The sequence below is a fragment of the Zalophus californianus genome, chromosome X (assembly GCF_009762305.2).
Source record: "Zalophus californianus isolate mZalCal1 chromosome X, mZalCal1.pri.v2, whole genome shotgun sequence".
NCBI lineage: Eukaryota > Metazoa > Chordata > Mammalia > Carnivora > Otariidae > Zalophus > Zalophus californianus.
The window spans coordinates 34,448,972-34,461,146 of record NC_045612.1 but is presented as its reverse complement, the minus strand read 5'-3'; the positions used below and the strand labels follow the sequence as shown (position 1 = coordinate 34,461,146).

The window sequence follows — 12,175 nt, the reverse complement described above, 5'->3', positions numbered from 1 at the left end:
TGCATCTTCAGATTTGGGAGAGTTTACATGTTAGTCTTAGCTTTTACTTCTTATTTGAGCAGGGCACCAAGGACAGCAAGAGTTGAATTATTGGGGTCCTCTCTGGGCTTTTTTAGGCATGTGCAGAGCCACACACGTGTGCAGCTTTTTAGATCTCCTGGAATATCTTGGAGCTTTTTAAAATCCCCTATATTGGTCTTATTCCTATTACCGAGGTATTCCTTCTTAATTTTTAGCCAGGTTTTTGTTGGTTCCAATGAATTCACAGCCTTAGGAAATTGTAGTGTTACTGAGTCCAACTTACTGCTATTGTTTCAATAATACCCTATGAATAGGACTTCTTCTGAAGACCTGAACTCAGAGTCATGTCAATTAACCACAATGCTCTGGGAATAGGGTGTTTCAAGAAAACGACTCTAAATACAGTGCTGTGGGGATGGAGCTTCATATGGAGCTCCAAAACAAGTCAGGCCCCACTCACTTTCCAAAATTCTGAAATGGTCAATTTTCACCATTTTGCAAATATTTTTATTGCTTTTGTGAGAGAGGCTCCCCCAAAGTCCTCATTTTACCATTCTGGAAGTCCTGCCCTTGGAAATACTTCTTTATACATCTTTAATTACAATGACATTTTAAACCTAGCACCATAACATTATGCTACCTAATAAAATTAAAATGGTTACTGAATTATCATCTACTACCCAGTCTATATTCATTTTTCCCAGTTAACTCAAATTAGGATCTGAACAAGTTTGTTCATTTAAATTAGGACCCAAACAAAGTCCATACATTATATTTGGTTTTTATGAAATAATTTTTAGACAGTCTTGGTTCTGACTCTTAGGACAGGTAATATTTATTAGAGGGAAAAGAAGGTCAAGAAGTACTTTAATTGCAGATGAGAGACTTACACATGTTTATAGGCTAAAAGGACATCACTATAGTTTTTGGCCTATAAGACAACCCTCTTCATGTTCAAAGATCTTGTCCACTATAGTTTTGGTCCGACAAAACAACTCTCCCCGTGTTCAAAGACCTTCTCCAACAACAGGTATTAATTCCAGATTAGCCTAGAGTCCAAGAGAAGAAGCAAAAGTTGAGGCTGGAAAGAATGAATTTAGAAAGGTACCAGGTCAGAGAGAAAAGCTGGAAGAGGGGCGTATCAGAGTTCTTAGAAAAAACCATCTATAATGTAACTTGGGTTTACTTTGTGATGCCAGACTCTAGGTGAATTACTCTTATTTGTGAACTATTTCTGTATTCTGCATTTTTACATTATCTTTTTATTGGTTAATTCTCAGGGATAATAGGGCATTGAAGGCTTAGTTTCTATTTTCTTTTTTTTTTAAGATTTTATTTATTTATTTGAGAGTGACAGAGAGAGAGCACAGAGGGAGAGGGAGAAGCAGATCCCCACCGAGCAGGCAGCTCGATGTGGGGTTTCATCCCAGGACCCTGGGATCATGACCTAAGCCAAGGCAGATGCTTAACCAACTGATCCACCCAGGCGCCCCCCTAGTTTCTGTTTTCATGTTTGCCACTAACTGTGTAATCTAGATGAAGCCACTTAGCTTTGAGCCTCCTTTCCCTGATTTGTAGAATGAGAAGACTGTCTTAGATTCTCTAAAATTGCTTTTATCTCAAAAACAGGATTATTCTAAGGCCTTTCTTAGGTAGATACATGCAATAAACAGAGATTGTCTTCAATGACTGAGCTTACTCTTTTTGCTTTCCTTACTCTGAAAACCAGGTACCCAAGAACTTCCTTTTTCCCTCCCCCATCATAACTTGTTTTATGGCAAGACTCTAAATCAAAATTAAAGACAGATGCAGACTATATTAACAAGAAATAAATATTACCTTTTCTTCCCACTGAAACTTCAAAATAAAGCGATATTACTGTAATAGGTTTTACTTGTTTTTTGTAATAAGAACCAGTTTCATAAGTGAAACTACCTCAAAAAAAAAAAAGAGAGAGGGAGAGAGAGCTCTGAGGGAGTTGAAGCAAAATTGTGTAGTGTGATTGAAAATAGCCATATATAATTTCTAAAAGTTAAATCCTGGAGTAGTCTTTGTCAGATCGGAGCACAAGCTCTTAAATCATCTCAAAATGGAGACAATTTTGAAGATATCATAGAATCATAGCTTTTTTTAACAATGAAGCTTATGTTTGTCAAAACGCTCTTGGGATACTAATCTGATCTTTTGGAGATCACTTTTGCCGAACAATATTATAGGTGCATTCCAAAAATTGCAATTACATATTCACTTATATTTTTTGGTCAGCCAAATCAGATAACTGAAACCAAAGAATTCATCCAGGGACTGGAATTAAACATTTTCCTTTATTAACTCATTAAATAAATCAAATAATTGCCCAAATGTTTTTCACTTTGTAAATCTAATTTTATAGCTATCAGATTTGGTTTCTGTATCCTTTCTAAAATATATAACTAAGTGAAATTAAGGCCTATATTTTACCCAGAAGCTGCTGCATCCCACTCAACCCTGTGCTCAAATTCCACTCTCTCTAGCACTTTAAGAAGCTCTTATGGGCCCAGCAACAACCAGTTAGCCACCAGGATGGAGACGTTCTAACAATGATCAAAGAAAACAAAGGTCATAATTAAACTATTATAACCCATGTGCCAAGCCACAATGAATATAAAACACATTGAATATCTGCTCTTTTTCAGCACACTGAACAAACAAAACACAGTGGGATATACAAATGTGTTAATCCCAAACTCTGCCTACAAGAGTTTATAATATAATTATATGTACACACATGTGTGTTTGTATGTGTTGGTGGGAAGCAGAAATTTGTATAAAGAGATAATGAACAATGTGGGGTTATGTGCTAATGATGCAATAATGTATTGAACACATAATATATAGTTCAGAAGCTCAGTAGAGGGACACGTCTCCATGATCAGCTGGTGAGCAAAGAGCTCACAATGGCAGCATTTAAATGACTATCATAAAGCAGATGGCATTTTCCCAGCTACCAAATTGCTTCATAAACAGTCCTTTTCATACTTTCTAAATATACTCAAAGTCAACACAACTTTGAGGAAAAATAAAGAAACCCAGTTTAATTATTCATATACTTTTCAGGATTGCATGCTTCTACTAATAGTTTAATAAAAATACAACAGCTTCTATCTCTGTAACTTTTAGAGATATATTTTTATCACACTACTATCTAATACTTGTGAAGGAAAAATAGATACAGTTTAAAATGTCATAACAAATACTATGAAGCAGAAACATGATGGCAAAAACATTATGACAAAAACTTACTAATATATTGATAGAAATTTACCTGTTACTATCGGCCATGTTAAAAATGGCACTAAAACATAAATAAAATGACCATGAATAAAATGAGCAATACATGTACAAGTACCCTTAAAAGGGTTTCTGCTAGTCCCTATAATTAAAAAGTGCTGAGATTAGGTACTAAAAAGTTAAACTATCTCCATGTCTTTTCTGGAAATTTTCTTGATTGCCCTTCCCGGCATTCATATTTCATCTATTCTAGTCCAGTTAATTTTATGTTCATGTCTTAAATGACTCATTCTGAATAGTTCATAAGGTCTTAGGGGAAATGGCCTTGGAAGACACCTTCTGGGATCATGTATCAATATCTCAGGTTGCCAAATATTTATTGAAAGTTCACTCTGTATCAGGCTTCATATTTGGCATTAAGAATATAGAGGTGAATAAACAGGGCCCTAGCCCCCAAGGAACTTACTCACTATTTTAAAAATACGTGAATAATTTAAATGTTACTAGCCTTGCATTTTCTAATTTATTGTCACTAGGTAAAACTACTAATTTTCAGCATCAGCCTTGAATAATTCCTGGAGAAATTTCAAAACCAGCAATGACTAAATTCAGTGACTCTGACTAAGGGTAACTAATGGAGAGCTGAGATATCCATTTCTAATTAAAACCCTTGGGGCAAATAATGGTTTTGTAATATCCCTTAGGAAATAAGATGAAATGTAGAAATGTATAATGCCTATGTCTCGTGACAGCAAATGTTTGGCAACAAATAATGTACTGCATCATTTCTGGGTAGTACCGTCGATGTAAGAATTAGTATCATTCCTTTTCCAAAGAGGCTTTTTAATAATGCAAGTGGAATGTATCGGAGGTGCCACGTCAGTCCATCTTTCAATGCATATGTCAATAAGCATGAAATACCACGAAATCTCAGTGGTATTTTTTGAGGTGTTACAGTGCTACAGAACGTGGGCTTTGGTATCAGATGAACACGGGTTTAAATCCTTACATTACTATCTTCTCACCTTGGCAAATCACTTCTTATTTCTAAATAACAATTTATTCATCTATAAAACAGAAATAAATATCTAACCGAGATGGCATTGAGGGTTTGAGGTCATGTGTAAAGAATATCTGGCCCTTAGTATGTGTGGGATATCTTAGTAGTATTAATAAAATTACTTTTAGGAATTTATTTCAGTAGAATGTTATTTTGGAAGCCCTAAATAAAAGTGATCAGGAAAATTATATTTAAGTTCACATGCCAGAAACTTCTGACAATGTGTCCCAAATGAAGGATAGTTTAGTAAAATGAAATCAAAGAACAGGAAAAAAAATACAATATCTCATAAGTCAGCTTACCAACAGTCAGCTTCTAGCCTTGTGAATAATATTTGATTAGTGTTTTTGTGTACTATATATATACACATATATACTATTGTTGCCATTTCCATGTTTAAAAAAAGTTTGTGTCTGCAATTATGAAAACAGAGCTACCGAGATGAAGTGTCCTATATGAGAGGCAGTGACTGGTCCTCTGGGACCTAGATAGAGAGGTGTGCTGTGTAGTAGGAATCTTTGCTATCCCGGGTCAGAGATGGAAAACTTTAAGCTCCAGACTAATACTCCAGTTCCCATCCTGATTCTCTTTCTTTACTATCTTTTTGGACATTGCATAAACAAAAGAAATAGAGAATAAAATATATATAGGGCCAAATGAGGAAAGAGAATAGTGAAAGTTTTGTGTGTAAATCTTACATCCTCAATGATAGACTGACCAACCTCCCTGGGATTCCATTTCAGAAGACATTTGGCAAAAGATCAAATTGCCTCTTGTTGCAGCCTCATTTTTCAGTTGTCTGCATAGACCTTTAAGGCAATAAAGGGGGCCTAGACCTGAATCCAGTTCAGTTCAGTGGATAACTTATAAGGACAGAGGAAACACAAATAGTAAATATTTAACTCAATCACACACTATTGTTTCAATTTATCCTCAAAGAACCTTGTAAAATAGAGAAAAGAGGTAATTTTCTTGAGCTTTCAGAAGGGAATGTCCAAAGTGGATATATGTATATATATATATCTGAAGTGGCTATACACATACAAATAGCATGTGGCACAGCAGAGAGCAAATACTAAAACAAGTCTTTTTCCTCCCTTCTCTACACTCATTAGAACCATAGAATACGTTTTCTTCTGTGCCCTGCAGATTGGAAGCAGGTTAAGCACCTGTTGACAGGATTGATGTTTTGCACATGAAATCTCCAATACAGCTTCTTATTCTAAGTAAGAATCCTTTAAACTCAAGCAGGATAAATGCTGCTTATGGATAGTGGGGCCCTGAGCTCATTCAGATTCACATTACGACTACTCTGGAAGGCCACTGGGGAATGGTTATAGCCAAAGGCTAGCAGGTATTTCAAATAACTCTACACTTTAATGAAAATCTCTCTAGTTCTGAGCCCGGTTTCCCTTTGTTAGATGTCAACTTATCTGTAAGAGAATTGGAGGCATGAGGTACAGGACAGGATTTTATAGGTTTACTCAGCAATGAGTTCTGTTTTCTGAAATATGGCAGACGAGGCTTTTTGGAACAACACTACCAAACGAGCACATTAGATATACGTGTGTGTGTGTATGTGTGTGTGTGTACATATCAAAGAACTAACAAGGTAGTAAGGAATTATGAAGGCAAAATTTTAGTCAAGGTTGGAACCCAGGTATAGGGTCAGGATTGAAGCAACTTTTGCCCAATAGATATTGGCTAAACAAGGGAGTTTGAAAGTATGCAGACAGGAACACAAACCAATCATCCTCATTTTAAGTTGGCACACTACAGAACTATACCCTGATGGGAGGGTAAACCTGAACCACACTCTCCGCCGTATGGTTTGTAAGGAAAAGCACCTTGGAGTTGCCTTGGAGAGGGAAACTCTTTTTTATCATTTTTAACCACAAGCCAGAACACACAGTGATTTGTAGTGATCAAAAAATTTCAAGCTATACATTTAGTTGAGAATAGTCTTGGAATATAGTGCCCAATGCATCAATTAAAAACAAACAAAAAAAGCACACAATGCGACTGACAAAAAGATAAAATTGAAGAGGTACTTCACAAAAGAAATCCAAATAAGTTTGATTACCTTTACATATGCAGTGCTCAAACTTATAAGTAATCAGGGAAATTAAAACCGCAATAAATACCAATAAATAGTCACTAGATCAGCAGAAATTAAAGTGTGATTATACTTGTGTTGCAAACATGTGGAACAACAGGAACTCATACACTGTGGTGGGAATGAATGTAAATTGATACAACTATTGAAAAATAATACAGCATTATAGAGTAATATTAGAAAAGTGTATGCCCCATAATCCAGAACTTCCATTGTTGAGTATACATCCTAGAGAATGGCTTACAACTAAGCACCAACATATGTGTAAAAGAATTATTTGTAGCAGTAATGCTTATAATTACCCCAAACTGGAAGAAATTAAATTATACAAGAAGCAGTAAAATGGATCCTGAAATTGCTGCCTTTAGTAATACAATCCAATATCATACAGATAAGAAAGCTGAGGCACCAGAAAGATACCCCCAAATCACACATATTTTAAGTGACAGAGGTGAGATTTGCCTCCAAGCCATCAAACCCTTCTCATAAATTTGTTCTGTAGGAAATGGATGACACTAGGTTAAACTACATGAAGTTCTGAACCTAGTTGGTCTGAAATCACCTTGCACAGTGTAGCAGCCTATTTCTCCCTAGCTTTCTCACTCAAAATGACTTTCTATACTGTCTTCTATTGGCGAAAAAAGTTTCCTCTGCTCTTTTCCTTTAAAAACCTTCATTGCTAAAGAGCCTTGGCTGCTTTTTTATTCTGGTTTTCATTTTATTAAATGACTGTGGCAAAAAAAAAAAAATCAAAAAAACAACAAAACAAAACGAAAACAACAACAACAACAAAACAGTCTGATTAGCCACAGGGAATGGAAATGATGAAAGCAATTACAACTGTCGACATCGGCCAAGAAATATAATCTTTGGCATGCATTTGTACTAGTCACCCACTTCTGGGCAACAGAGCCTTCCCAAATTAAAAAACCCGTAAGAATCTTTTTCTGGAAGAGTGAACCGGAGAGGGAGGGAGAGAGTGAAAGCAAGTGAGATCTTCCGAGAAAAAAAAAAAATTTTTTTGTTTTTGTTTCCTATTTCTGTCTCGAAGCCAGACGATCCACTTGCAGTTCTCCCTACCCTCCCTCTCTCTCCATATTCGGCTCCCACTCCCTCGCCCCAGGCACCCACCCCTCCCCTCCTGGTGGGAAGCCCCCAAACCAACAATGCCGAGCCGAAGGAAATAAATAAAACAAATACACTGGTCCAGACAAGCGATTGATAAAACTTTGCAAAAAAGAAACAAAAAAGGAAAAACTAACCAACCTCAACCAACCAGCCCCCGACCCACCCGGGGGCGCCCTCCTACATCCTGTCGCACAAATACACGACAAGCAGTGCGCCGGAGCCAGAGATCAGGAGCCGCCATCATCCGCAGCCAGGAGAGCAGGAAATACCGACGCGGCCCCCACAGATATGGAATCGGTAGTCAACACCGGGAGCGACCCCCAGGATGAGATGCCCAGCTTGGAGGACAGCCAGGTCTTACAGATGCTGCCCGAGCCAGGCCCGCCGCCCAGTGCCCAGTACCTGCCACAGACGCCCAGCCAAGGGGGCCCAGCCAGCACATCGGCGGAAATGGCGGTTGTCGGCCAGAGCAGCCTTGGTGGCTCCAGCGGTGACAAGCAACAGCAGCAGCGACAGCTCATCGATTGCATGGTATGTGGGGACAAGTCCAGCGGCAAGCACTACGGCCAGTTCACATGCGAGGGCTGCAAGAGCTTCTTCAAGCGCAGTGTGGGGAAGAGCCCGAACTTCACATGTCACGCCAACCAAGCCTGTCGCATTGACCAGCACCACCGCAACCAGTGCCAGTACTGCCGCTTCAAAAAGTGCATCGACGTGGGTATGAAAAGAGAAGCAGTGAACAAGAACAAGATACCGCCCGCCCAGCCAAGCCATGGGCAGTTAGTGCTGACCAACCAGGAATCCCTCATCTCCCACGCCAACCTGTCTGGATATATTTCTCTGCTGCTCCATGCCGAGCCCTATACCCTGTTCGGGTCCGGCAGCCAGTGCGTGCAGCCCAACAATGTCTCGACCCCTGAGAACATTTTCGAACAGGCTGCCCGGGTGCTCTTCGGCATCATTGAATGGGCCCGGAAGATACCCTTCTTCCCTGATCTGTCCATCGATGACCAAGTGGCCCTGCTTCGCCTCGCCTGGTGTGACCTGTTCATGCTGAACTGGGCACAGTGCTCCATGCCCCTCCATATCATCCCATACCTGGCCGCCACCAGCTTACACACCTCGCCGGCATCCTCCAGCCAGGGGGCCATCTTTATGGACCAGGTACAGATTTTCCAAAAGCAAATGGAGAAGTTCAAAGCTCTGCACGTCGACCCTGCTGAGTACAGCTGCCTCAAAGCCCTGGTCCTGTTCACTTCAGATGCCGCTGGTCTCTCAGATGTAGCCAATGTGGAAAACTTGCAGGAAAAGTACCAGTGTGCTTTGGAACAGTACGTTAGGAGCCAGTACCCCAACCAACCAATGCGATTTGGAAAGCTTTTGCTTTGCCTCCCTTCTCTCCGCACAGTCTCCTCCTCAGTGATAGAGCAATTATTTTTCGTCCGTTTGGTGGGTAAAACCTCCATCAAAACCCTCATCCGGGATATGTTACTGTCAGGTAGCAGTGGTAACTAGCTGTATATGGCAATTCAAAAAATAAATCAAAATAAGAAGGGGCACTGAAACAGAGAGAGAGAAAAGGCTAAAGACTGGCTTGTTTGCTTAAAATTCCTTCTGTTAGAGGATAGATGTTACAAGTTTGCTCAAAGAAGAGAGGGAAAGAATTTAATGGACTGTGAGTTTAAAAAAAAAAAAAAGACTGTTTACAGAATACCAAAAAAAAAAAAAAAAACCCACAAAAACAAAAACCCAAAAAAACTCCTGTGTGGGTCAGAACAGCCTGCTACTTATTTTTGTATAAAAAGGACATTAGCCTTTCTTTTTTTTTTTTTTTTTTTTTGGTTAACTTTTGAAAAATATTGCTAAATGGATTTAAGGAGATTGGAAGAAAACTAGCAGAATGGAGAAAGTAAGTCTTTTTGTTTTTCCAAACTATTAATTGGCCTTTGTCTATGTACCTCTGGCTGTTCTTTTCTCTGCTGTTCTAGTTCCAAACCAGTTTATTCTGTGGTTCTATAGTAAGTTTTGGTATAATCTTGGTATTTTAAATGCTGTGTATCCTTAAAATATATGTTCTGCAAGAATTAAAACTGAGTCCATGAAAATATCTCAGGAAGACATCAAACTTTAAAAGGCAACTCAAAGATGATGGAAACACACTTATAAGTGGTATCCAAAAATTTTACGTGAAATTGAGCACTCTTATTTGAGAACTGAAGGAACCACATACAACACTTAGCTTCCCTTACCCTGCCTCTCCCCTCAAAAGACACCATGACTAACCTAGATTTTTAAAAATAGTTTAGAGAATGAACTGTGGGATTTATTGGCAGCAAGGAATGTGACTAAGACACATGGTGTCGTTTTGAATAAAAAGTGAATTTTTGTCATTTGAATTGAGTCCCACTTAGTTCTTGAATTGTTATGAAAATCTTATATTTATGTTTGGAAATCCTTTAATTATAATTGTTGGCATTATCTCCTTTAAAAAAAAAATGTGATTGAAATCGGCATGGCCAAATAACACTATCTGCACTCATAGGTAACATGATTGATTCAGTATCTTAGAGTTTACAGTTTGTTTGTTTTTAAATTAAAGTTTTTTTTTCTTAAGTGCAATATTTCAGTATACTGTAAAAGTTATAATAACTGAACTATTTGGTCAAGTGTTATATTCCAAGAAAATTGAAAGTACTCAGAAATTAAAGTGTTATTTATTTAATGTCTTAAAAACTAATCTTTTTCTGAGCCACCCTATACCCCAAATGAGGGTAAACCATCTTCCCTTGGCCTGGTCCCCCAGGGAATTCCATACCACACAAACCCACCAATTTTGAAAGAGCCTTCCAAAGTTTCATGGAAACAAATAAGTAGACACAATGCATCGATTTATATATGCAGAGAAATTTCTCTCAGGATTGTATTTTAGGATTTTAAGAAGGTAGATGATAGGGGAAGATGACAAGCATGTCATGAACAATTTGGTCACAAAAATCTCTTTATGATTTCCCAGGTCAGAAATATCTACCTGTTGGTATGGGAAAAAAAAGACTCAAAAGTTTACTGATGCTTGAGAGAAAGCGTCTTAAGTATAAGAGACTGAATTAAGTTAAATAATCTGGAAAAAGAAAGTTATAAAATGACCATGTAATTTTGGTCTAAAAGGTGTACCTTTTTCTAATTTCTCAAAGCGAGTTTTCTTTCCATGCAGAAAGAAACATATCAAAGCTAATTTTTTTAAATTGAAGTGTAATTGAAATACGGCATGATGTTAGTTTTGTGTGTACAACATAACGATCCCACATCCTCACCAACACTTGTTATTTTTTGTCTTTTTGATAATAGCTATTTTGATAATTAAGGAGGTGATACCTCACTGCTGTTTTGAGGCATATTCATATTGCCCTGATGATGAGTGATGTTGAGCATCCTTTCATGCATCTGTTAGCCATCTGGATGCTCCTGTGGAAAAATGTCTATTCAGATCCTCTGCTTATTTTTAAAACAGATTTCTTGGGGTTTTGTTGTTGTTGTTGGGTTATGGGAGTCCTTTAAATATTTTGGAAATTAGTCCCTTAATGGATATATGATTTGGAAATATCTTTTCCCATTCAGTAGGTTGCTTTTTTATTTTGTGGATGGTTTCTTATCCTGTGCAGAAGCTTTTTAGTTTAATGGAGTCATTTGTTTATTTTTGCTTTTGTTACCATTGCTTCTATAGTCATATCCAAAGTGATGTCCCTTAGACCAATGTCCAGGAACTTACCACCTACGTTTTCTTCTAGGGGTTTTATGGTTTCTGGTCTTACATTCAAGTTTTTACTCCATTTTGAGTTCATTTTTTCTCCATTTGTTTGTTCCAATGTGAAAATATTTGTTTATTCATTTTTTACAAATGTATTATGGTAATATAAGATATGAACAATGTGAAAAACTGGATGGGAAGATACGATAACTATTATTTTTACAACTTTTCTGTATATCTGAAATTATTCCAAAAATAAAGTTCTTTAAAATCTGTATGTAAGTGTGCATTCTTCCTTTCTGTATCTTCTTATTATATTCCACTAGGGGTGCCTGGGTGGCTCAGTTGGTTAGGCATCCAACTCTTAATTTCATCAAGGGTCGTGATCTCAGGGTCATGAGATCAAACCCCATATCAGCTCCAGGCTCAGGGCAGAACGTGCTTGAGATTCCCTCTCTCCCTCTCCTTCTGGTCCTCATTCTTCTCCTGTGCTCACTCTCAAGAAAGAAAGAAAGAAAGAAAGAAAGAAAGAAAGAAAGAAAGAAAGAAAGAAAGAAAGAAAGAAAGAAAGAAAGAAAGAAAGAAAGAAAGAAAGAAAGAAAGAAAGGAAGGAAGGAAGGAAGGAAGGAAGGAAGGAAGGAAGGAAGGAAGGAAGGAAGGAAGGAAGGAAGGAAGGAAGGAAGAAAGAAAGAAAGAAAATCTGTATTCCACTAGATTATTTGTATTTCTAGGTGATTACTATTTTGCTTTGAGGTATAGTATTCATACAATGAAGTGCAAAAATCTTAATTGTATAGATCAGTAAGTTTTCTTTAGATTAGTAATTTTTTAAACA

General features: G+C 37.7%; 2 protein-coding genes across 2 annotated transcripts in view; both read left to right on the top strand.

The window, feature by feature from the left end:
- HTR2C (5-hydroxytryptamine receptor 2C) overlaps nucleotides 1-12,175 on the top strand; it is a 282,888-nt gene that overhangs the window by 176,841 nt on the left and 93,872 nt on the right. The gene's annotated exons all lie outside the window — the stretch shown is intronic.
- LOC113931513 (COUP transcription factor 2-like) lies at nucleotides 7,862-9,648 on the top strand. Its single transcript, XM_035725850.1, has one exon. The coding sequence runs from the start codon at nucleotides 7,884-7,886 to the stop codon at nucleotides 9,108-9,110; it is 1,227 nt and encodes a 408-aa protein (XP_035581743.1). The 5' UTR covers nucleotides 7,862-7,883; the 3' UTR covers nucleotides 9,111-9,648.